Here is a 26,746-nt window from a genome sequence, read left to right on the forward strand (position 1 = left end):
AGTTTGACGTGCGAATGGCGTGAACGCAGCACGTGCCTCTTTACGTCTTCATAAAAATAACCCCGACTTGTTTGGCCAGTCTCATCCCAGTTTACCCCGGAGAGTCGGCGGCTCCCGTCCGCACGGCAAAGGCAGAACGGCGGCACAACGAGAGGCTCCGCATGCAGAGCCCCGAGCTGGCCGTGGCCCCCGACAAGGACCTGTCCCCCGCAGAGAAACGGGCTCTGGAGGCGGAGAAGAGGGCCATGTGGCGGGCGGCACGGTAAAAACAAAAACGAATCGTTTTAGTCTCACCTGAAATCCTTTGGTGTTTCTTTCTCATTTTTCGTATTCCTGGGTCTCCTAACTGTCAGTTCTTCCGCTCCCTTCTTTTTTATGTGGGTGTGCTTTCCTTCCTCCTCTCTGTGTCCCTCCTCCATCCTGATTTCCCCTCTGTCGCCCCCCTGTGGCCTGTGGGGGCACAGGCCCCTAGAGGAGGATGTTAGACAGTATGAGCAGGACCTGGCTAAAAGGCTCTATCAGGCCCGAGTGAGAGCCGCCCAGGGCGCGACCCCTCAGCCCCCCACTTCCTCCTCTGAAGCTCCTCCCCAGCTCAGGTCTGCTCCTCAGCCCCTCCCGCCAGGGCACTGCATCATGGGGGTGTGCAGGGTGCTTCCGTTTTGGGTTATTTTGCCAGAAAGTTCCTTCAAGCAACACCTTTCATGTGGGCTTCGCTTCTGCACGACTTTGCTCCCGACTCCTTTAGCCCCCCCCCCCCCCCCCCCCCCCCGTGTCTCTGCCCCCTCCCCCCCTTACCTCCTTTGTTTTTTTTTGAGCCTCGCTGTTCTCTCATCTCCGCACTAACCTGCAGAACGGCTGTTTACCTGCTGAAGGTAAACCTACGAGCAGGAGGTAGTCCTTCTCCTGGAATGCCCCCCCACCCTTTTAAATCTTTAACTAAATGATAACATTATTTGCCCCAGCAAACCAGGACAAGGAGCACCCAAAGTTAGCCGTGACTGATGCACAGACCACCCCCCCCATGAGGGGGCGCCGTTTCTATGAAAAAAAAAAAACCCTGACTGGGCGTTTTCCTGAACAGAATGAAGTCTTTGGAGCAGGACGCGCTGAAGGCTCAGATGGTCATCGCCAAGTCGAGGGACAGCAAGAAGCGGGGGGCGCTAGACCAGCTGACCGAGTCCCCCTCCCCTGCCCCGACGCCCTCCCCCACACCTATGGAAGGTAATGCACGTCTGTTAAAACCTATGCTGCGTGTGTCGCCTATTCCAGAACCCGCGTTCTTTTGCCGTACGGTGTTCACACCGGGCCGTCGTATGGCGTTTCGTGGCTGCCATTAATTGAACGAGCGCAAAAACAACTGAGCGAGTGTTTTCAGGAACCGAATGAGTGAACCGTACAACCACGCAAGTGCAATGCTAACCGAGCAACCTGGCATTTTGCACTGTTGCAACATTTCTGCACTGTTGCAATCCTAACTGAGCGCCGCTCCTGCGGGCCCGCTGGGTTTGTCAGGGGGTGTGTTTGTCACTTGGGGGCGGTAACCTTTCTGGTTGATCTGATTGGCGAGGCAGGGGGCGGGACTTTCATTTTTTTTTTAGAGGCTTTAATAGAAGTAAAATGGCGGATGGATTAAAACGTTAACGAATGCACGGATTCAGTGATTTTCACTTGAGAAAAATGACAGCACAAAAAAACCCGCTGCACTGTCTTTCCTTGCTCGTGGGTCGGTGGTAAACATTTTAATTCACGTTCCATCCTCTGTTTCTTTTCAATTAAAACCTCTAAAAAAATCAAAGTCCCGCCCTGCTGCCAGAAAGGTTACCGCCCCCAAGTGACAGTTAGGACTGCAACCATGCAGTTGTAAAATGTGGGGTCGCTCGGTCAGCATTGCGCCTGAATACACTCGCTCAGTTTATCTGTACGCTAGTTCAATTACTGGCATCCACGAATCGCCATACAGTCACTTGCCGATACAGCCGCATGCTCTCACAGTGGTCAAAGCGGCGAAAATTTCACGAATCCTGAATCGCTTTTTTACTTTCACAGCTCTTTTCCGATATATGTAAGGTTTGGTGTCATAGAATTCCAGCCGGGAACTGATTTCCCCTTCATGATCAATTTTCAATCGGTTGGTATTTCTGTGAATTAAGGAGGGACGCCATCCACACGCCACCACCGGATCTGAGGCTCCGATTGGTGGAAGTTAATCTGGTTTAGCGTTCATTGAAAGTGGTTGGTGTGAATTTTCTGTTCCTAAAGGCCCGTACACACCGGGGCGAATATTCGCCAGGCGTTATTCGCCAGCGTTTTTCGCCACGTTTTTTGTGTTCACACCCAGGCGATTTTCGCTGACGATGAGCCGAGCGAACATGCAATTTCATTCGCTGACATTAGATGGCGATTAATGTAAAACAGAAATACTCCTGTACACAAGGTGGCGCTGCGCAACTTTACGCTTCTTAAAGTCGCTTTTCACTCAGAAGAAGAGAGCAAGTATTTACGCGCTTGTCAGAATCATACAAAGAAAACATGAATATTTCAAGCATGAATATTTCAAGCACCAGTTGCTCCAACTGGTGCTTGGTTCGCGGTGGTCATTATTTCTTCACGGCAGTGTAGACGCTACTTGGCGTCTATCTTCTTCGCTGGTATGTGTGCTCAGAAATGCAGTTTTGTGTTTGAGCGCCCCCAAGTTGTGTTTTACTGTAACTTCAGAGGCTCCAGACACGTGTGCAAAAGCGCCGTTCTCATTGGTCGTATAGTTTTTGACGCGGCGCGTCAAACCAAAAAAACGAACCCGAGGCGTTTTTTAAAAAGTGACGCTTTTACGCGGGGCGTTTTTCGCGTTGGTGTGCACACTCACATTGGTGCCCTTTGTTTAGTCACGAGGCGTTAAACGTCGGCGAATATCGCGCGCGAAATTCGTCCCGGTGTGTACGGGTCTTAACTTAGACATAGACATAAATCTTTTCTTTTTTCTTTGGACAGATCTCAAACCTCGAGGGTTCACCTCACCGGGCAGACTGGTAAGAACCCTTTCCTTTCTACGTTTCCACGTCGGACTAACAGGACTTAGTTCTTCTTTCCTTAAAGTCGAGACGTCGTCGTTTAAATGTTGGAGAGCCAAATATTCAGTCTTGATTTTACAATAATGGGAAGCATGAAGACGGGCTCTTTTGAGCGCACGCATCGAATTCCACAGCGGGCTGGTTAAAATCATGACCCTCTCCTTTTTCCATCCCCCTCCTCCATCATCTCTCCCCCCGTTTCCTTCGCCTCCATCCTCTCGTCTCCTCCTCCGCTCATTCCTCTCTGCTATCCTTCCAGTCCGCGCCAATCAAGAAGTTTGACTACCGACAGTTTGCCGCCATTCCTTCTTCCAAACCCGTTTACGACATCCAGGTATTATTGGCTGCATGACGATCTGGGGGGGGGGCCCCCAGCCCCCCACGTCCCCCCCGCCTCTCCCCCCGCCCAGTGTCTGTCCCTCCGGATGCATCGGTGTGATTGCAGTCTCAGTTGTGGTTCGGCGAAGCTCCTTGTCGGCGGTGTGGCTAACTAACCGGGGAACTGAAGACAATTTTTTTCCTCTCAGGAATGTAAACTTGGCTCCGCCTCTCACCACGACTTACCAATCAAAGACCATCTTTAACCGTTCGGATCCCCCTACTCTTCTCTAACACATCAGACTCTACCATATCACTGTAAATCCACTAACCAGAGGCTGAACGGCCGCTTCCTCTCATGCTCACCTCCATCCACGCATGTCATCCTGAACTCACCAGATCTCCTCCTTCAGTCGCTCAAGTGCGCCCCCATCCCCCCACCCCCCGCTCTAAAACAGCTTCCCTTTGGTTCTTGTAGAAGAAGCGACAATCCTGGAGTCGTGAGCGAGCTGCTGCGTTGGTGTGGGCGTGTTCCTCATGTGTCTGTCCTCAGTGTTTTGGTGCACGTTTGAACTTTCCTGCAATCTGGAAGTTTGTTTTTTTGCTAGTATGAAATTGAGTTTTATTACTTTATTTGATCATGAATCTTCATCTAAAGGAAAACCTTGATCTGCAGAGAAGTTTGGAGTCATGAAGGTGAAGGTTTGGGCGTTTGGGCATTACTGCCACCTGGTGGTCAGTCTGCCTCCCAACGACAAAAAGGAAACTTGTAGACCTCAGTCAGATTTTTATGGAAGCGATTATGTAGCATAAATAAAAAGCAAAGTCAAAACCAGAAATGCTTTTTCATTTTCAAAATGAAGCTGCATTTTTTGACTCAAAATATAATGAAAAAGCAATCCACCAAAATGCTTTTTCATTTCCTTCCTCAACACAGCTTATTCTGTCACTTAATTAAAATTAAAATGAAAATGGTATTTGACATTTCATTTTCAAGACGTTCTCTGGTAAATGTGTAGCATAATTCTTTTAGAAATGTCTAATTTGACAATTAAAATGGATTAATAGAAATGCTTTTTAATTCTCAAAATGAAGCTGCATTTTTTGACTCAAAATTAAAAAGAAAAAGCAATACTTCAAAATGCTTTTTCATTTCCTTCCTCAACCCAGCTTTTTCTGTCACTTAATTTAAATGATAAATAAAATGGTATTTGACATTTCATTTTCAAAAAGGTCCCTGGTAAATGTGTAGCATAATTCATTTAGAAATGTCTAATTTGACAATTAAAATGGATTAACATAAATGCTTTTTAATTTTCAAAATGTAGCTGCATTTTATGACTCAAAATTCAAAAGAAAAAGCAATATTTCAAAATGCTTTTTCATTTTACTTAAAACCGCTTATTCTGTGTCATAATTAAAACGAAAATGCAAAGAGGGGATTGCATTTGCATTTTAACATCCACCCCGCGCACGTTGTCACAATAATCATTTCGAAAAAGCATTAGCAGAGGGGAGGCGGGGCGATGACGTCACTGCTTTCTCTGTGTGTCCGGCTGCTGACTGACGCACACACACACACCAGGAGCAGACTGTGTTAGCGGCAGAGAAGACGGCTTTGTGATGGTTGTGAACTTCTGATGAGTTTCCACAGCTTCTCAGGACTAAGTAGCTGCATGTCCGCCTTCTGCGGTCCTCCTCCGGACGCACCGCGGACAAGCTTTTGTTCTTCGGACCGCCAGCTCCCTTCGCATAGCGGAGCGCGAAGCTCCCGATGATCGCTGAAGGCGGAAATGCTGCTACGATCTGAGAAACCATCACATGAATTTGTGTTTCCAGTGGTGTCCAGAACAAAATAAAGACTGATGTAATTCCCAGATATTTACACATTTATCTACAGCTTTGCGGTGAATTTGCTGTTTGATTTATTAAGATCCAGGAATCCAGGTTTGAGCAGGCCAGGTCCAGCGGTTTTTGAACAGGACCCGGTTTTACGTAATGTGAAAAATGCAGCAGAATGTTCCTTTAGCTCCCTCGCGAATCAGAAGCTGTGAAGCCAACGTAAGCCAACTTTAGCGTCGTCTGACCGCACGGATTTAAAAACATATGATCGAGCAGAGAAGGCCGTAAAATATTAGCATAACTGTAATAAAAGCACATTATGAAGATAGTCTCCTGCAGCTTCGCGCTGAGTGAGTGTTTTTGGTCCAACCAGCAACGTTTAGCATCGAGAGATCTACTGTCTGATGATGGGGCTCCAGCTGTCATCAAACAGCAAATTCACCGCGAAGCTGCAGATCAAGGTGTAAATATCTGTGAATTACATCAGTCTTTATTTTGTTCTGGACACCACTGGAAACACAAATTCATATGGTCTCTCAGATCGCATCAGCATTTCCGCCTTCAGCGATCATCGGGAGCTTCGCGCTCCGCTATGCGAAGGCAGCTGGCGGTCCGCAGAACAAAGCTTGTCCGCGGTGCGTCCGGAGGAGGACCGCAGAAGGCGGACATGCTGCTATGTAGTCATGAGAAGCTGTGGAAACTCATCAGAAGTTCACAACCATCACAAAACCCTCGTCTCTGCCGCTAACACAGTCTGCTCCTGGTGCGCGTGTGTGCGTCAGTCAGCGGCCGGACACACAGAGAAAGCTATCGAATTACATAAATGCCAAAAATTGAAAGGGCGTAAAGACAACTAAGGGGGCGTATTTAGAAACTGATTGAGTGAACCTTACAACCGTGCTGGTGCAATTCTAACTAAGCGACCCCGTATTTTACAACTGAACGGCTGAAATCCCAACTGAGCAGGGATCCTGCTCGGTCAGTTCTCCTTTGCGCCCTCACCTGGATTTACGCTCAGTGTTAAGGGGGCGTTTTTGTCACTTGGGGGCAGGAACCTTTCTGGTTGATCTGATTGGCTGAAATTTGCATGTCAAGCAGCTGGGCGGGACTTTAATTTTGGGGCTTTAATAGAAATCGAACGGCGGCTGTAACGTGGATTAAAAGCATTAAAACTGTAACAAATGCAGTGAATTTCACATGAGAAAAACATACAGCACAGAAAAACCCGCTGCACTTTCTTACCTTAGTTTTGGGTCGTTGGTTAATGTTTTAATCCACGTTACATCCGCGTTTTTTCCTATGATTGCCTCTAACAGGGGGGGGGGGGGGGGGACAAACAAGTTTGACACAAAGAGCTGACATTTCTAACTGTGAAAGTCAAAGAGCCACACCACACACTGATCTGCCAGTCACACACACAATTAAAGCCATGTTATGTGCCATAACCCCCTCCTCTCATTACAACGGCGCCGTTTCAGTTTAGTGTTTTTTCTGTATTTAACGTTAACACACATATACCGGTGAAACGTGCACGCTGGTGTGTGTTTAAAAAAGGCAGCGAGCGCAAAACTGAGTTGGTTGTGATTTATTTTTTCAGTCTTCAATCAGCATTTCTAATCCATCAAAGTCCTCATCTTCTGCATCTGAAACAGCTGGACTACATCTCTATCAAACACGCCGGCTTCCCTTTCCTCATCATCAGAGTCCGTCTCTTTGCCGTGCGGCTCCAAAGAACAGTGAAAGCAGACACCTCAGGCCAAGTTTAAGTCCTGCAGTCCCAAAGTAACTTGCCGGCGCTGCGTCCCGGTAAGGGGGGGAGGATGGCTCTTTTCACGGTCATCTGCTGGAAGTTGCAGCGCTGAGCCTCGAGTCGATCTTCCAACACAGGCCTTTCCTTTTTCGCGGAAACTCAACTGCTGCTGCGTCTTCTTGTCTTGTCGGAGTTGGTTTTCCAGCGTTCTCACTTGTGAACCATGGTTTCATTATTTTAAATTCTCTTGGAGCTGAGGTTCGATAAGTTAGAAAGATCTAACGACGCTGAAGTTGGCTTCCGATTCACAGCTTCCGATTCGCAAGGGCACTAAAAGAACATTCCGCTGTATTTTTTGCACTAAGAGTAAGATCACCTAAAACCGGGTCCTGTTCAAAAACCGCTGGACCTGGACTGCTCAAACCTGGATTATATTATGCATTAGATAGTAAAGAACACATTAAACACAGATTCTGATTTGTGAAAATGTGAAATAGTGAGAAAAAGGCGATAAAAAAAACCTGAGTCCACTTCAGACCAGGTCCTGTGCAAAAACCGCTGTACCTGAACTGCTCAAACCTGGATTAAATTATAATTTCGATAGTAAAGAACACATTAAACACAGTTTCGGATTTGTGAAACCTTCCTCTGATTTGTGAAAATGTGAAATAGGTTCATTTTATCGCATTTTACGCACTGAGTCCACCTTAGACCGGGTCCTGTGCAAAAACCGCTGTACCTGGACTGCTCAAACCTGGATGAAATTATGCATTAGATAGTAAAGAACACATTAAACACAGTTTCTGATTTGTGAAACCTTCTTCTGATTTGTGAAAATGTAAAATAGGTTGATTTTTATTGCATTTTACGCACTGAGTCCACCTTAGACCAGGTCCTGTGCAAAAACCGCTGTACCTGGACTGCTCAAACCTGGATTAAATTATAATTTCGATAGTAAAGAACACATTAAACACAGTTTCGGATTTGTGAAACCTTCCTCTGATTTGTGAAAATGTGAAATAGGTTCATTTTATCGCATTTTACGCACTGAGTCCACCTTAGACCGGGTCCTGTGCAAAAACCGCTGGACCTGGACTGCTCAAACCTGGATTAAATTATGCATTAGATACTACAGAACACATTAAACACAGTTTCTGATTTGTGAAACCTTCCTCTGATTTGTGAAAATGTGAAATAGAAGGATTTTTTTCATCACATTTTATGCACTGAGTCCACCTTAGACCACGTCCTGTTCAAAAACCACTGGACCTGGACTGCTCAAACCTGGATGAAATTATGCATTAGATAGAAAAGAACACATTAAACACAGATTCTGATTTGTGAAACCTTCCTCTGATTTGTGAAAATGTGAAATAGTGAGAAAAAGGCGATAAAAAAAACCTGAGTCCACTTCAGACCAGGTCCTGTGCAAAAACAGCTGGACCTGGACTGCTCAAACCTGGATTAAATTATAATTTAGATAGTAAAGAACACATTAAACACAGTTTCGGATTTGTGAAACCTTCCTCTGATTTGTGAAAATGTGAAATAGGTTCATTTTATCGCATTTTACGCACTGAGTCCACCTTAGACCGGGTCCTGTGCAAAAACCGCTGGACCTGGACTGCTCAAACCTGGATTAAATTATGCATTAGATACTACAGAACACATTAAACACAGTTTCTGATTTGTGAAACCTTCCTCTGATTTGTGAAAATGTGAAATAGAAGGATTTTTTTCATCACATTTTATGCACTGAGTCCACCTTAGACCACGTCCTGTTCAAAAACCACTGGACCTGGACTGCTCAAACCTGGATGAAATTATGCATTAGATAGAAAAGAACACATTAAACACAGATTCTGATTTGTGAAACCTTCCTCTGATTTGTGAAAATGTGAAATAGTGAGAAAAAGGCGATAAAAAAAACCTGAGTCCACTTCAGACCAGGTCCTGTGCAAAAACAGCTGGACCTGGACTGCTCAAACCTGGATTAAATTATAATTTAGATAGTAAAGAACACATTAAACACAGTTTCGGATTTGTGAAACCTTCCTCTGATTTGTGAAAATGTGAAATAGGTTCATTTTATCGCATTTTACGCACTGAGTCCACCTTAGACCGGGTCCTGTGCAAAAACCGCTGGACCTGGACTGCTCAAACCTGGATTAAATTATGCATTAGATACTACAGAACACATTAAACACAGTTTCTGATTTGTGAAACCTTCCTCTGATTTGTGAAAATGTGAAATAGAAGGATTTTTTTCATCACATTTTATGCACTGAGTCCACCTTAGACCACGTCCTGTTCAAAAACCACTGGACCTGGACTGCTCAAACCTGGATGAAATTATGCATTAGATAGAAAAGAACACATTAAACACAGATTCTGATTTGTGAAACCTTCCTCTGATTTGTGAAAATGTGAAATAGTGAGAAAAAGGCGATAAAAAAAACCTGAGTCCACTTCAGACCAGGTCCTGTGCAAAAACAGCTGGACCTGGACTGCTCAAACCTGGATTAAATTATAATTTAGATAGTAAAGAACACATTAAACACAGTTTCGGATTTGTGAAACCTTCCTCTGATTCGTGAAATAGGTTGATTTTTATCGCATTTTACGCACTGAGTCCACCTCTGACCAGGTCCTGTTCATGTAATTTGGGTGGAATTGTATTTTTTTATTCCTTAACATTTTTATTTTTTATACTGGATTTTACTATTGTATGTGTTCACACAGGTACGAGCCGGTGGCCCTAACCTGGGTGTGCAAAATCACTTTGTTGCATTCCACATACTTTGCCCAGACAAAAGCTGGCACTTTTACGATGGACTTTAGGAATCCAAGAAGGCTAGACGAGGCGACATCAAAATCTCAAAATACAAAATAAACTGAGAAACAGATGTCAGATTGGATACATAGTTATGGTCACGGTTAGCATGTATCTCTGACATAAGTTTAGTTTTTTTGTTCAATATTTCTTGGTTTGTTTTCTGATTTACTTTAAAGTTCCTGTTTTGGTGTTTTGATGTAAGTTGTCCTTCCCTTGTCCCTATTGTCCTTAAAGTGCATAAAATGCGATAAAAATATATTATTTCACACAGCAGTTTTTGAACAGGACCTGGTCTAAGGTGGACTCAGTGCGTAAAATGCAATAAAAATCAACCTATTTCACATTTTCACAAATCAGAAGAAGGTTTCACAAATCAGAAACTGTGTTTAATGTGTTCTTTACTATCTAAATTATAATTTAATCCAGGTTTGAGCAGTCCAGGTCCAGCGGTTTTTGAACAGGACCTGGTCTGAAGTGGACTCAGGTTTATTTTTATCGCCTTTTTCTCACTATTTTACATTTTCACAAATCAGAGGAAGGTTTCACAAATCAGAATCTGTGTTTAATGTGTTCTTTTCTATCTAAATTATAATTTAATCCAGGTTTGAGCAGTCCAGGTCCAGTGGTTTTTGAACAGGACGTGGTCTAAGGTGGACTCAGTGCATAAAATGTGATGAAAAAAATCCTTCTATTTCACATTTTCACAAATCAGAGGAAGGTTTCACAAATCAGAAACTGTGTTTAATGTGTTCTGTAGTATCTAATGCATAATTTAATCCAGGTTTGAGCAGTCCAGGTCCAGCGGTTTTTGCACAGGACCTGGTCTAAGGTGGACTCAGTGCGTAAAATGCGATAAAATGAACCTATTTCACATTTTCACAAATCAGAGGAAGGTTTCACAAATCCGAAACTGTGTTTAATGTGTTCTTTACTATCGAAATTATAATTTAATCCAGGTTTGAGCAGTCCAGGTACAGCGGTTTTTGCACAGGACCTGGTCTAAGGTGGACTCAGTGCGTAAAATGCAATAAAAATCAACCTATTTCACATTTTCACAAATCAGAAGAAGGTTTCACAAATCAGAAACTGTGTTTAATGTGTTCTTTACTATCTAATGCATAATTTCATCCAGGTTTGAGCAGTCCAGGTACAGCGGTTTTTGCACAGGACCTGGTCTAAGGTGGACTCAGTGCGTAAAATGCAATAAAAATCAACCTATTTCACATTTTCACAAATCAGAGGAAGGTTTCACAAATCCGAAACTGTGTTTAATGTGTTCTTTACTATCGAAATTATAATTTAATCCAGGTTTGAGCAGTCCAGGTACAGCGGTTTTTGCACAGGACCTGGTCTAAGGTGGACTCAGTGCGTAAAATGCGATAAAAATCAACCTATTTCATATTTTCACAAATCAGAGGAAGGTTTCACAAATCCGAAACTGTGTTTAATGTGTTCTTTACTATCTAAATTATAATTTAATCCAGGTTTGAGCAGTCCAGGTCCAGCTGTTTTTGCACAGGACCTGGTCTGAAGTGGACTCAGTGAGAAAAAGGCAATAAAAATGAACCTATTTCACATTTTCACAAACCAGAGGAAGGTTTCACAAATCCGAAACTGTGTTTAATGTGTTCTTTACTATCTAAAATATAATTTAATCCAGGTTTGAGCAGTCCAGGTCCAGCTGTTTTTGCACAGGACCTGGTCTGAAGTGGACTCAGGTTTTTTTTATCGCCTTTTTCTCACTATTTCACATTTTCACAAATCAGAGGAAGGTTTCACAAATCAGAATCTGTGTTTAATGTGTTCTTTACTATCTAATGCATAATATAATCCAGGTTTGAGCAGTCCAGGTCCAGCGGTTTTTGAACAGGACCCGGTTTTAGGTGATCTTAGTGCAAAAAATACAGCGGAATGTTCCTTTAGTGCCCTTGCGAATCGGAAGCTGTGAATCGGAAGCCAACTTCAGCGTCGTAAAGATCTAAAGGTTCGGACTTCTTGCTTCTTCCAATAACTCTTCTGATAAACGTTCAAATGTGTCAGCAAGTATCTCAATCCTTTTGTATTAACACAGAGAGTGAACCACAAATGCAGTTCTAAAGAAAAAAGATCGTTTTTTGCCTTTTAATCAGAATTGTTCGCTTTAAGCTGTGAATGCAGACATGCCGCAGCCGGCTGCCAAGGGACCGTCAACAAAGTGCAACCTCTGTGAACTGTGAAACATCACTGTGTAAAAATCAATAATCTTACAAAAAAATCATAAAATGATCATAAAGCATATTATTGTTACAATACATATTTTGTAGGGAAGTCCATCTTCATTTTATCTTGTTGCATATACTTTTTCAAATTTTAATAGATATGAATCATGACTAAAGTTATCAGTAACTTGACATGACATTATTGTCATACTAAAATAAATGTCAATAGTTCACTTTGTTTATTTATAGAAATTTTTCATATTTACAAATGGATCAGATTTGGTCAAAAATCCTCAATAGCTCTGAAGATGCCAAAAAAATTTTTTTTGCATAATCTTTATTTTAGTAGGAAAATATAATATAATAAAATAAAATAAGGTCATGATTAGTCAGTACAGGAAGTTTTGTGTCAGTAACTACAGCATCTTCAAAACCATTGAGCATTTTTGACCAAATCTGATCAACATTTTAATATGAAAAATTCCTAACAATAAACAACGTGAATTATGACATAATCTTTATTGCAGTAGGACAATGAGGTCATGATTACTCAGTACAGGAGGTTTGGTGACAGAAGCTTTAGTATCTTCAGAGCTATTGAGCATTTATGTTATGATTCATATCTCTATTAAATTTTAAAAACTATAAGCAATAAAATAGAGGTTGACTTTCTAACAAAATTTAGTATAATAAATAATAATGTAGCATGACTATGCTGACGAGTCTTCATTACCAGTTCATATAAATATAAACATTTATTCGCTTTTTAAAAGTTCACTGATTTTTACAGAATGCTGTTTCACAGAGGTTGCACTTTTTTGACGGTCCCTTAGCAGTCGGCCCGCTGCTCTGTTTGCATTCACAGCTTGAAACGAACAATTCTGATTAAAAGGCAATAAAAACGAACTTTTTATTTAAAAATGCTTTTGTAGTTCACTCTCTGTGTTAATACAAAATGAGTGAGATACTTGCTGACACATTTGAACGTTTATCAGAAGAGTTATTGAAGCAGGAAGTCCGAATCTGTGAAGATCTAATTTAACCAAACCACAGCTGCTCTATTCCCGTGTTCCTCCGCGTAGCTGATAGCTGCAGTTTAAACTGTGCCTCATAATCGTGTCTCTTTGCATTTCAAGGGTTTCCAAACGAAGTTGTTCTGCATTATTCACATATCTGCTCCTTTGTACTATGGGGGGGGGGGTCTTCTTTCACGGCCTTATGGTTGTGAAAGTACTGAATATAGAAAATATGATAAAAGGCAGAGAGCTGCACGCAGCTCAAGAGCCGCCTGTTAACCCACCCCCCGCACTGAAAAATGAAGGTCCCGCCCCTCTGCCTCGCCGATAGGCCATGCAAATTTCAGCCAATCAGATCAAACAGAAAGGTTCCTGCCCCAAAAGTGACAAAAACGCCCCTTAACACTGAGCGTAAATCCACATGAGCGCGCAAAAAGGAATTGACCGCACAAGATCACTTCTCAGTTAGAATTGCGCCTGCGCGGTTTTAAGGTTCACTCACTCAGTTCCTAAATACGCCTGCTTAGTTGTCTTTACGCCCTTTCAGTTAATGGGAGAAACGTAATTCCATAGAAAGCAGTGACGTCATCGCCCCGCCTCCCCTCTGCTATTGCTTTTTCGAAATGAGTATTGTGACGAGCTGCGCGGGGTGGATGTTAAAAGCAAATGCAATCCCCTCTTTGCATTTTCGTTTTAATTATGACACAGAATAAGCGGTTTTAGGTATAAAATGAAAAAGCATTTTGAAATATTGCTTTTTCTTTTGAATTTTGAGTCATTTGATGCAGCTACATTTTGAAAATTAAAAAGCATTTCTGTTAATCCATTTTAATTGTCAAATTAGACATTTCTAAATGAATTATGCTACACATTTACCATGGACATTTTTGAAAATGAAATGTCAAATACCATTTTATTTATCATTTTAATTAAGTGACAGAATAAGCTGTATTGAGGAAGGAAATGAAAAAGCATTTTGAAGTATTGCTTTTTCTTTTTAATTTTGAGTCAAAAAATGCAGCTTCATTTTGAAAATTAAAAAGCATTTCTATTAATCCATTTTAATGGTCAAATTAGACATTTCTAAATGAATTATGCTACACATTTACCATGGAACGTCTTGAAAATGAAATGTCAAATACCATTTTCATTTTAATTTTAATTAAGTGACAGAATAAGCTGTGTTGAGGAAGGAAATGAAAAAGCATTTTGGTGTATTGCTTTTTCATTATATTTTTGAGTCAAAAAATGCAGCTTCATTTTGAAAATGAAAAAGCATTTCTGGTTTTGACTTTGCTTTTTATTTATGCTACATAATCGCTTCCATAGATTTTACCTCAACATTTACGATAAAGAAAACTGTTTCTATGGAAGGTCAAAGGTGAGAAGTTAAATTAATAACTAAATAAATAAATACTTAACATATATTGATATATCCATATATATCCATATTTCACTTTGGATTTATTTCATGGTCTGGTGTTGCAGCATTTCTTGAATTTCTTTCTGTCAAAGTCAAGTGGGCGGGGCCTAGCACCTTAGTTGTTACCCTGTCCGTCAAACAAGGCAGATCAATTCCAGCCCCAGTTTTGGTCGTGTCCTGCGTTTGGGCCAGAGAAGCGGTGGAGCATTTCTTCTAAATTCGCCGTCACCGTTGGGTTAATGTCTGCGTCTGAATGTTTGGAAATTGTTCCGATGACTTGAATCGATCTAACGTCCACACGACGCGCTCTGGGTCAGAGCTCAGAACCGGGTCACCTTAAAGCTCTCAAAGGTCCGCCATCGCTCCTGCCTTCATGTCAATTTGAGTAAGCTCCGCCCACTTCACTATGACAGGGGAGTTTGACAGATGAGATTTACTCCTGAAACGCTGCAACACAAGACTGTAAAATAATTACATGTGTGTGTTTTTAAGAAATATTAATTAATTTTTTAATTGCCACACTTATTTATGTAATGCTGGATTCTTTTTTTTTCTTTGTCACCTTTAGTCCAGGTTTCTACCTGGAAACCCAGAAAAGAACACACAAAGCTGAATATTGTTAGTCATTTGAATATTGGCGTCCAGACGAAATCTCAAACTAAAAAATGATCTAATTTAATTAGTTTTTATTTAAAAAGTATATTATTTACTTCTATTTTTCTTTATTATTCACATAAAATGTAGTTTTGTTTAAAGTTTCTATAAACTGATGCAAAAAAACCTTTAATTTCATTTATAATGAATCCACACTAGACCTCTGTTTCATCTTTAATGCTTAAATATCCAAAACGTGACAAATGTGTCGTTTTCATCTACAGGGTTTATAATCGATTCAAACTTTGGCAAATAGACTTTATTGAAATTAAAACTGAGCAGATTTTCATCCTTTTAAGTTCATTTAGAAAATGTAATCCAGCGTTTACCATAAGACTGTACAGAGCTGCAGATTGAAGGCAGAGGGGCTTTTGGGGCTTTCCTTTCTGACACTGGGGCAGTTACACCTGCTGACCCACCTGGATCTTCTCCTCCGACTCACCTGGTGAAGGCTACCTGTCAGACGGCGTCTCGCTCTCACTGACCCCCCCCCCCCCCCCCCCTCTCCTTTTTCTTCCAGTCTCCCGAAATGACCGAAAACATTCAATACATCGACAGCTCCAGCAGCCCAGGTAAGAACGGCAGCTTCTGCTCTGCTTTCACTCTGCACAACAGCTTTTCATCAGCCCGTCCTTCTCGTCCAGGTGACCAGGACTAGGCCGCCGCTCGTGGTAGGACTTGTGTGTGTCGGGTGTGTGTGGGGCTGGATGTGCAGCGGTCTGCATGCGTCTCTAACCTGCTGGCTTTGGGTTCCGGTCTTAAAGGTCCTTTTGGACCTTTGGGTGTCAGATTCTCCCGAGAAAGTGGTGGGGGTGTGGCCTTCCAACACGCTCACTCCTGATAGGCGAGAGTGGTTGCCATAGAAACTGACTCATGTTGGCTCACACTGTGTGTGTGTGTGTGATTGGGGGGGGAGGTGTTGTTCGTCCCTCGATGAGCTTTGGTTTTCTGCTCCTCGCCGTTTCATTTTCTCAGGCCTCTTCTCTCCTCTTTTAGACGATCTGTTAACGTGACTCACCGTTTGTTTGTTTTCAGGGAACAATGCCAACCCTGAAGTCGAGGCCCCGCCCCCACTGCCTGCCACCTCGGCCCTGGAGGAGATGGCGCTGTACAGCAGCAAACGTAAACTGAGGCAGGGCCGCCGCAGCCTGGAGACCGCCGTTCCCACATAACGCTCAGCCGTCACTCTTCTATGTAAAACCACTGCACAGACGCCGCCGCTCTGCTCTGCGGGGGGGCCGGCCTTGCCTTTACAGCTCACGGAGGCGCTGGAGCTCAACGGTCCCTGGCGGGCAGGGAGGGAGGAGCTAGTAGGGTTAGCTAGGACTGCTACTGGATTTTCTTTGGTTTGCCTGATAGTCTGGTCTGTTTTAACTTGGGTGATCACATTTTTAGTGGATTTTACTTTTGCATCTGTTTTTAGTTTTTTTTTTTAACAACCTAGAAACTGGAAAAGAAATGGGTCTTTACTAACTTTCCGCGGCTTTGGATGTGACAGACGGGGGCTGTATATTTGAATATTTGATCTCTAACTGAAGAGGGAACAGCTTGCTACCTTCATCATCAGAGTGTGGAGAGCTTTTTTTTTTTTAAATAAAAAATACATATCATTTTTGCACTGCCACTGATCAGCATTTTGAAACATTTTTTGTCTAATTTATTGTTTTTAAATGAAAAGGCTTTTATTTTGAAAGTTTTAACCCATTTTTAGGCAAATCCTAATGAAGTTTTCCTCTCATTTAAACAATTTGAACAGGATTTCCATCATTTACACAGACATCAGCTACATTCCCCTGTAGAGAGCAGCAAACGTACACAAGTTCAAATTCCTTTAGGGGGAATTTTACCTTTTTTTTAATTTTTTGGTTAATGGTACGTTGACCTGGTTTTTTCTATTCTAATCAATGTGAATCAGCTGTTTCACGAGGCGCCACAGGGATGTGAAGGTAGCGGGTGTTTTTATTTTATCGGTTAATTTAAATCTGATGCCACTGAATAAAATAATTGTTTTTGTGAATAATGTACAAATGCCGAAAGGAAAAAAGATGAGTTTGAATCTGAGCCAATGTCGACACAAACGCCCGCCGCTGGGGGCGGGCGCTTGGGTTGGTTATGGGAGAACTCGTCAGGAATCGCTCTGGCTCACCTCCACCCCCACTTCCCATCAGATGGCGTTTCTGTTGGGAATATGCTAGCGTTTTAATTTAATGTAGGGTTTTCTTATCTTAGCTTTTAATGTCGCTCTCACTGACTGAAATTCAGTTTCGTTTTTTGTTTTATTTTTTACTTTGAGTTGGTAAATCTCTTCCGATGGGTTTCACTACACGATCCATGCTGTGTTTGGTTTCATGTCAAGCAAACTGAGAGGTTCAGAGTTCTAGGGTCAGAGGTTATAGCTCACACAAGACTGTAACTAGTGAATTTGTACAACCAAAGAAGTCTATTTTGTGGTTCAGGAATAATAAAATTTACTTTTCATTTAAGAGGCTGAATCTCTGAGTCGTGTCTTTTGTCGGGTTTGAACAAAACGTCCCCAAAGTTAAAAATTAGGAAAGAAAATACGCAGAAGGACTTTTAAATTAGGCAAGGTTTTATTCCCTTCAAGTGAACCAAATCCTCAAATATTTGTAGTCTGAATGATTATTATCTGATCACTTAAAACATATTTTTATCCCAAGATTTTCCCCCCTGATTTTTTATTGGTTCAAAGTGCTTCAAGTGGTTAAAAGTCAATTAATATAAAGATTTTACTTAATAAGAAATTGTAAACTGTATTTTTAAGTAAATTACTGTGATATTTGTTGTAAAAACACATTATACAATCTAACAAACATGAGTAAACAGTCAAATAGAATCAACCTACTTTAGAATAGAGATTTCTTTTACCGTTTAATCCCAATCTATTTTGTGAAATAAATCCTAATTTGGAAACGATTTGCTCTGATGGAGTTTGGACGTGTAAAGATCAGCGGTGTTTGCCTTCAACAAATCAATAAAAGCGTTTTGGAAATGTCTCTAAGGTTTGGACTTTGCTGCTGAGTGGAAAACAAAAACTAAACGTAACTAAAAGTTAAACCAGATCCAGAGGATAGAAGAGAATCAGAATGAGAGGACTAACATTATTCTGTTTGTTTGGATGCGTTCTGACTGCAGCAGCTGAAATCCCGATATCTGCGGTAAAGAAATACAACAACTTTACAATATTTTAACGTCAGAATATTTGAGCCACTTGTTATATAATTGTTTGGTATTTTATTTTTTAGCAATAGAAAAAATGTCACATCAAACATGGTGCAGAACCGTTTCTGACTTCCGATTCTTCCTAATTTAAACGTTTAGTGTCCGGGATGTTTTGCCGCACTGGAGGGTTACAACGAACCTTCCTTCAACTCCTCAGAGGTAAATGAAGACAGAACTGCTCTTTACTGAGTTTTCTCTGTGTTTCTGATCCGTCACACTTCTTCAAATATGAACTAAATTCCAAATGAAAAGGTATCGACGCTTGTAAATCTACTGCTTGTCATCAAGGGTCAAAGTCACGTTTGTTCAGTCATGACTTTGTTCTGCAAAAATCTTGGTTTAGTTCTGTTTTTTTAAATACATGTTTTCACAGACATGACAAATCTGAATTAGTTGACGAAACAATTTATTCTAAAATAACTTTTGTCGTTCAGACGATGCAGAGACGATGGAATAAATGTCTGTGAAACATTAATTCATCTCTAAATATCATTTCTTTGTCATAAAAACACTTTTTTTTGGGCTAATTTGGTTTTTCTGGGTTCTTAAAAGAGATCAAATCTACTTTGATTAGATCCAGGATTTAGATTTTTCTGTTAGTTTTAGGATTTTGTTGACATTTGAACTAAAATGGAAAAACAGATGATAATGAATATATAAGCATTTAAATGTTTGGATTATTTTTCCGTTTTTTTATCTGTTAGTCACAAACAAAGAGCAAAGAGATTCTACAAAACACCTTCATGATGTTAAACTTTAGGAAAAATTCACTCAGTCTTCAGTGAAACTGTTTAAAATGTATTTTTTGTTTGCAGGTTTTAACTGAAAATACGTCTAACATCACATCAACACCAGAAACAAAAGTGGACAAAAATGTAAGTAAATAATAAAGATCATAAATGTGGAATGTGTCCATTTTAAATGTCAAATTAGACATTTCTAAATGAATTATGCTTCACATTTACCAGAGAACGTCTTGAAAATGAAATGTCAAATGCCATTTTCATTTTATTTTAATTAAGTGACAGAATAAGCTGTGTTGAGGAAGGAAATGAAAAAGCATTTTGGTGGATTGCTTTTTCATTTTAATTTTGAGGCATTTGATGCAGTTACATTTTGAAAATTAAAAAGCATTTTTATTAATCCATTTTAATTGTCAAATTAGACATTTCTAAATGAATTATGCTACACATTTACCAGGGAACTTTTTGAAAATGAAATGTCAAATACCATTTTCTTTATCATTTTAATTAAGTGACAGAATAAGCTGGATTGAGGAAGGAAATGAAAAAGCATTTTGAAGTATTGCTTTTTAATTTTATTTTTGAGTCAAAAAATGCAGCTTCATTTTGAAAGTGAAAAAGCATTTCTGGTTTTGACTTTACTTTTTATTTATGCTACAGAATCGCTTCCATATAAAACACATTTAAAGATTATAATAATAAAATACACCAGCTGGTCAAATTTCTGTTCTTTGTTCTTTTGTTTTGCATTATTCATATTTTTCTCTACTAAGTAACGTTTTATGTTTATTTCAATTAAAATGAAAGTTTCTGATGTCGTTATGAACTGAACAGTTCCTTCAATTTTATTCACATTAAAAATGTTTTCAGTTAAAGTTTTAGCTCTGTAAACATGTTTAAGACACAAAATTTAACAAAAGTTTTAAAAAAATACATTACTTTACCTTTTTTCATGTCAAACTAAAGGTTTTTATTTTTGCTTTGCATATGTTTTTATATTTATTTCAGTTGTGTTTATTAAAAGGTTTTATAATTTAAATCTGATATAATTAAACCATTTTAGGATAAATTAAACTGCTGAGAAGATCAGATTAGAGTAAAAATGGATTTCTCCTTGTTGGAATAATGTACATTAATCATCTCATATTTGCTTTTATGCATTACCTAGCTATAGAGGTGATATAATCATGAAGTGTGTGTCCAACTCTGTTTCACAGGAAGGTGGAGATGAAACCCTCGGGGGGAAACCGACTGACGTTGCGTCTTCCCAGCCTGGGAACTGGCGTTAGCTGAGTCTAGACCTGAATAGCAGGACGCTCTGTGTTGGTCATCCGTGAGAAAAGGCTGTTCAGGTCCAAAGATGATGTGGGAGGACAGTGAGAAGACAATCACAATTAATGTTCTCTGACAGCCCTGCAGCTGCGTTCTGTTTCCCCTCCTTAGAGCTCAGCGCAAATGTAAATTAGGGAAAAACCCAACAAACTTAATAAAAGGGGAGGCGACAGAAGTGGAGAGAGATGGTTGCTGGGTGTGATCTCTGTTCGCTCTCCTCGTAAAGGTACCTTTGGTCTGCTGTCTTTCTTTCCTTATGTTGTTATTCTCATGTTGTTTGAACCCAACAGTCCTGCCAGAATAAAACATTCAAAGATTTATTTATTTATCATTATTTCAACATTTTACAGAAATAATTCTCCTATATTATTCTGTTTGGGCGGCATTTTTGATCACTGTATCCCCCCACCCCCACCCCCCAGGGACAACTTGCTAAATCTCAAGTGCAAAATCAGAGGACTGTGCAATACTGTAATATATTCTCCACTGTGCAATACTCAATAGGAATCATACTTTGTCATATTGATATTTACTTATTCGTGTCTTCTCACTGTAAACGGCTAACGGACCATAAAGATTCCTGATTCCTGACAGACGCTCATGATTGGTCATAATCTCTGAGATTATTTGTTATCAAATCTAATCCTGACTTTTTATTTTGTCTGATAAAACATCAAATGAAATCTGAATAAATATTTAAAGTTATTTTACTCAGTTAACTGGAATATGGATTTTCTACAGTTCAAAAAGTCTAAATACGTTTTTCAATATACATTCTTGAAAAGTGAAAGAAAAAACTTTGATTTCATTTATCATTAGGAAATCTAATAAAGGAGGCAGATTTTTTAACATCTTCAAAGTCAGACTAAGTGTAACCCTTGTGCTATCCTAGGCACTTTAACGTTGGGAGTTGGGTCATCTAGACCCACTAGACAGTGCGCTGAACCTTTTTTCTTCAATGATTTGTGATCTTCACTGGTGTCCATGGATTACATGAAATCTTTCCACCTTTATCCACCTTTGTCATGGTAGGGAGAACCTACTATGGGTCTAGATGACCCAACTCCCAATGTTAAAATGACTAAGATAGCACAAGGGTTAATCTAAATCTATTTTGTGAAATAAATCCTAAATTGCAAACGATTTGCTCTGATGGAGTTTGGACGTGTAAAGATCAGCGGTGTTTGCCTTCAACAAATCAATAAAAGCTTTTTGGAAATTGGACTTTGCTGCTGAGTGGAAAACAAAAACTAAACGTAACAAAAGGTTAAACCAGAGGATAGAACAGAATCAGGATGAGAGGACTAACATTGTTCTGTCTGTTTGGATGCGTTCTGACAGCAGCTGGAGCTGCAGTCATTCTATCTGGGGTAAAGAAATGACACAAATGTCGTCATTTGCAAAATGTTAACGTCAGAATATTTGCTTCTAGACATTTTGAGCCACTTGTTATAAATTGTTTGATATTTTATTTATTAGCAATAGAAAAAATGTCACATCAAACATGGTGCAGAACCGTTACGGGACTTTCTTCAACTCCTCAGAGGTAAAATGAAGACAGAACTTCTCCTCACTGAGTTTTCTCTGTGTTTCTGATCCGTCACACTTCTTCAAATATGAACTAAAATCCAAATAAAAAGGTATCGGTGCTTGTATATCTACTGCGTGTCCTCAAGGGGTCAAGGGTCACGTTTGTTCAAGCATGACTTTGTTCTGCTAAAATTTCGATTTAGATCTGCTAATGTGATTTTCTTACTTCAGATTTCTTTTACAGAAATTGCAAAAAATAAATCTGAATTAGTTGACGAAACATGACTTCTACAAAACAAAAACAACAAAACAAGGGAAAAAAATTAAATTCAAATTTCCTAATGTGTCAATTTTTACAAACTGCATTTTTTAAAGACTAGTCAATTTAAAAAAATAATGAGTTTTACTTGTAAAACTTGTAATAACTAAACAGTTATTATAAAATGTTTCCATTAAAAAGTTTATGTCTGCTTAAATTTGTGTTTAATGTTTTATCATAGTCCAGATTGATAAAAACATAATAAACATAAATGACAGAAATGATCAATAACTATATGAACTTTTTATTTCATGTGCTTCTCTTGTCACACTTCTTGGAGTGATGCCCTGTCATTAAACATCTGAAACAAAGCTTCTCTGTTTGTACAAACTTGACACGATCTTGTACGGTTTGCTCTATAAATTTGTGACACTTGTTGAGAGAGTGACCAGACCTTTTGCTAAATATGCATGTTGTGAGATTGGAACTTAAGTTACTTAGGTTTGTTGTTAGAGTTTTGGCTTGAATGACTTGAGTTTTTCTGTGTTTGGGGTTTTCTGATTCCAAAGCTTTGAGTGCTTGTATTGAAGTTATGGGGTCGCAGGCCAAGTCTGCCTCAGCTGACATGAATTCCACAAACATCTGGAACGTTGGATAATCGCCACTGATGAGTCTCATCTCATTTGACACAAGCAAATCTGATAGTTTTAACAGTATCTTTTGGTTCTCCATACAATCGTTAAGGACTTCCAGAGTCTTGATATGTGGCATTGCCGCTTTACAACTTTTAAGGAAGTTTGCAAATTCCCGTAATTCACTTCCATCCTTAGAGTTTATTTTTGGCCAACTTTTCGCTTGTCTCGAAAACATTTTCCTGTGGTGAATGGATCTCCAAATCATTTTTCCAACAAATGTCGAGCTGAGTCGTATGCTTCCTCGATGCCTATTAGGAGAAATCCTTCAACTGCCTTTTTTGCAGGTCCACCAGCGTACTTTCTGAGGTACAACCTTTTATTTTTTGGGGATATTTTTTCCAGTCTTTAAACTTTAGAGGGTCTCCAGTAAACACTACAGGTTCTGGAGTTGGAAGCCGATTGGCACATGTGGCTTCTGCCAAGATGCTCACTAAATCAGAGTTATGCTGATTTGTGTGGCAGCTGTGGGGGGGCTGGTATTTCTGTAGGAACAAATGGCGGGCTTGATTCTTGAATTATTTGACTTGTGACAACTGTGTTAGCAAGTGGAACAAATTCAGGGCTTGTTGCATGTAGAAGTTGTGCTGTATTTGAAGCTTGAAAGAGTGTAAGTGGTGCGACGGGAATTTCATGACGTTCAACTGCCAGTTTGTTGCTGCTTGTGGAACTGTAACTATCATAGCTGTTTTCCGCCTCATTTTAGACTTTCACTCTGGCTTTGGGAGCATTAAGCTTTTTAATCTCTTCCAAACGTACTATCTTGTTGTCTCATTAATGTTTCAACTTCAAGTTTTTGTAATTTGCTCGTTTGCTTGTCTCGTTCCTCTATGACAGTTAAGATTTCTTAAGATGCTGCTGCAGCGGCTGCCACTTTTTGATTGACTGTGGGCATGACAGCAATGAGCTATTTGACTTTTGTGTTTTTGACCTGGAATTAGATCTTTCTGAAGCCAAACATGATCCAACATCTGGCCATGGCTCTTGGTCCTCTTCAGCATTTCTTTCTAGCCACCTTTCAGCTCTTATAACAATGAAATCTGAAAGGGTTGCTCTTGCATCTTCCTTGCACCTCATGTCTGGATCCGGAGCATGTATTTGCCGAATCTCATTGTAAATAGCTTGAACATTTTGGCAAGTTAATATTATGTTGTTCATCAACTCTGACAACTCCTTCTCAGTGGCTGTGTCAGTCAATATTACCTTGCTTAACCCTTGTGCTATCTTAGATGACCCCACCCTTACATTGACGTGTTCTCCCTACCATTACAAAGGTGGATAAAGGTGGAAAGATTTCATGTAATCCATGGACACCAGTGAGGTTCACAAATCACTGAAGAAAAAAGGTTCAGAGCACTGTCTAGTGGGTCTAGATGACCCCACTCCCAATGTTAAAGTGCCTAGGATAGCACAAGGGTTACTATTGCCTCATGTCTCCATTTTTCATAAGAAATTTTGAATTTCCGTTGCAGAGATTTGCTTCTTGAAGCTCCTTCCCTTTTCAGTTAATGTTCTTGTTCTTATACTTTTGCAAATATTTGTTTGAGTATCTGGATCCTTAGATATGTCAGTCATCTTTTGAGTCGAGTCCTAAAGTTATTTATTTATTTTTTTTATTGAGCAACAAAAGTACAGAACATGTACAAAAACAAGGTCACATGTCAGGCACTATTCAAACAATGCTCTCTTTTTTTTTTTTGTAAACAAGACAAACACATAGCTGAACCCCACTCCCACCCCATCCCACAGAACATGAAAGACGTCAGAAAAATAAAGATAATAATTTAAAAAATAAAATATATATATATATAAATATGAAAAATATGATGATAGAAAATAAAAATTATATTTAAAGTGTGATTACGTCAAGAGATATAAGCAGGTGTGCACCACTAAGGCTCAGTGTGACAACACAAGCCAACAGGAAAGTTGTCGGAAGCTGCTACTCGGGGACAGTTTTGAGCTTATTAAAGTAGGATAGTATCGGCCCCCACACAGATAGAAATTTGTCTCTGGACCCCCTTAGTGTGTATTTAATCTTTTCTATCTCCATAAATTGTAACAAGTCACTAAACCATAGAGACACTTTGGGTGGTTTATTTGACTTCCAATGAAGTAAAATCCTTCTACGTGCAAGTAGTGTTGTAAAAGCAATGATATGTTTATTTTGTTTACTTAGAATAGCTTGTTTTCCACCTGTGATGCCGAATATAGCCATGGCTGCGTTAGGTTCAAGATCAATTTTGAGAGCTTGTGACAATGTTTTAAAAATGACAGACCAGTAGGACGTCAGAGATGGACACAGCCAGAACATATGTGTTAAGTCAGCAGGGGTATGGTGACATCTATCACAGCTGGCTTCTACATTAGGATAGATCTTTGCTAGTTTAGCTTTGGAATAGTGGATGCGATGTACAACTTTAAATTGTATTAAGTTTAATTTTGCACAGGAGGAGCTGCCATTTACTTTCAGTAAAGCATCATTCCATATGTCGTCCTCCAAAGCCAGTTCCTCCCCCAACTCATTCACCCAATCTGTCCTGAGTTTTACAAGATTTGTGTTTTTTAAGGAAGTTATCTGATCATATATCCTTGAGATAAATCTTCTAAGATGTACTGGAGTTTCTAGAAGTGCTTCTATACCTGAGCATAATGGCAAATATGGAAAGTCTGGGGTATGACGCTGAAGGAAGTAGCGATTTTGGAAGTAACGGAATAGGCTAGACCGGGGGAGATTAAACTTAATTGAAAGATCATCAAAACAGGCAAAAACAGAGTTTATGTACATGTCTTTGAACAAATGAATACCTTGCTGTTTCCAGAGAATGAAACCAGAATCCAGTCTAGCATGGGGAAACAAGTGAGTCATATTTATGGGACTCAAATGCAGGAGATCCCCACAGTCAAAGTTCCGTCTGAACTGAAACCATATTTTAAGAGTATTTATGACGACTGGGTTATCGGTATATTTAAGGGCAGAGAGAGACAAGTCAGAGGTGACCAGAGCACGGAGGGAAGTTGAGATGCATGATGCAGCTTCAAGACGGCACCAGTCCACACTCGGACTGTGGAGCCAGTGTAAGATATTCTTTACATTTGAAGCCCAGTAATAGTACTGAAAGTTGGGAAAGGCTAAACCACCTTGATTTTTAGATCTCTGTAGCAATTCAAGCCGTATCCTAGGTTTCCTTCCATCCCACAGAAATGAGACAAAAATCTTATCAAGAGATTCAAAAAATATTTTGGGGATGTAGAGGGGGATGCACTGAAAAAGGTAAAGAAATTTGGGGAGTACAGTCATTTTAACACAATTAACCTTTCCTGCCAGGGATAGTTGAAGAGTCCTCCACTTCTTTAGGTCTAATTTGGTCTTTTCTAATAAATGACAGAAGTTTTTTTGATGGAGATGTTGCATATCTCTTGTAATAGTGATACCCAAGTACTTAAAGCCATTTGTGGACATTTGAAATGGCAAGGCACCATTTTGTATTTGGAGAGCCAGATCATTAACAGGATAACATTTACTTTTACTTAAGTTCAATTTGTACCCAGAGAAAGCCCCAAATTTCCTCAAAGCATAAATTATGTGAGGGACGTTTAGAATGGGGTCTGACAAATATAACAATAAATCATCTGCATACAAAGATACTCTATGTTCCTTACCGCCCCTGTGAATTCCACTGATTGATGGTAAAGTTTTAAGTGTGATAGATAAGGGCTCTATAGCTAAAGCGAATAGTAGTGGGCTGAGAGGACAACCCTGGCGAGAACCCCGTGACAACTGAAAATATTGTGACCGCTTGCTATTACTAATTATGGAGGCTTTGGGTGATTTATACAAAAGC

At 40.0% G+C, this 26,746-nt stretch overlaps 1 protein-coding gene across 23 annotated transcripts in view; it reads left to right on the forward strand.

The window, feature by feature from the left end:
- The window catches only part of scrib (scribbled planar cell polarity protein), a 79,967-nt gene that overhangs the window by 49,812 nt on the left and 3,409 nt on the right, over nt 1-26,746 (forward strand). For 15 of the 23 annotated variants that reach the window (XM_023950144.1, XM_023950156.1, XM_023950153.1 and 12 more), the window contains 10 exons: nt 80-262; nt 465-596; nt 1,082-1,221; nt 2,989-3,026; nt 3,328-3,402; nt 15,626-15,677; nt 16,141-18,281; nt 18,445-18,504; nt 19,161-19,220; nt 20,306-20,649. In XM_023950144.1, the coding sequence (XP_023805912.1) occupies nt 80-262; nt 465-596; nt 1,082-1,221; nt 2,989-3,026; nt 3,328-3,402; nt 15,626-15,677; nt 16,141-16,277 (757 nt within the window). In that variant the 3' untranslated portion in view covers nt 16,278-18,281; nt 18,445-18,504; nt 19,161-19,220; nt 20,306-20,649. Of the gene's footprint in view, nt 1-79; nt 263-464; nt 597-1,081; nt 1,222-2,988; nt 3,027-3,327; nt 3,403-15,625; nt 15,678-15,749; nt 15,777-16,140; nt 18,282-18,444; nt 18,505-19,160; nt 19,221-20,305; nt 20,650-26,746 lie in introns of those variants that run through there. The other 8 variants (XM_023950146.1, XM_023950145.1, XM_023950158.1 and 5 more) reach the window with 6 other exon arrangements.

Source organism: Oryzias latipes, chromosome 20 (assembly GCF_002234675.1).
Source record: "Oryzias latipes chromosome 20, ASM223467v1".
In the NCBI taxonomy this organism is placed as follows: Eukaryota; Metazoa; Chordata; class Actinopteri; order Beloniformes; family Adrianichthyidae; genus Oryzias; species Oryzias latipes.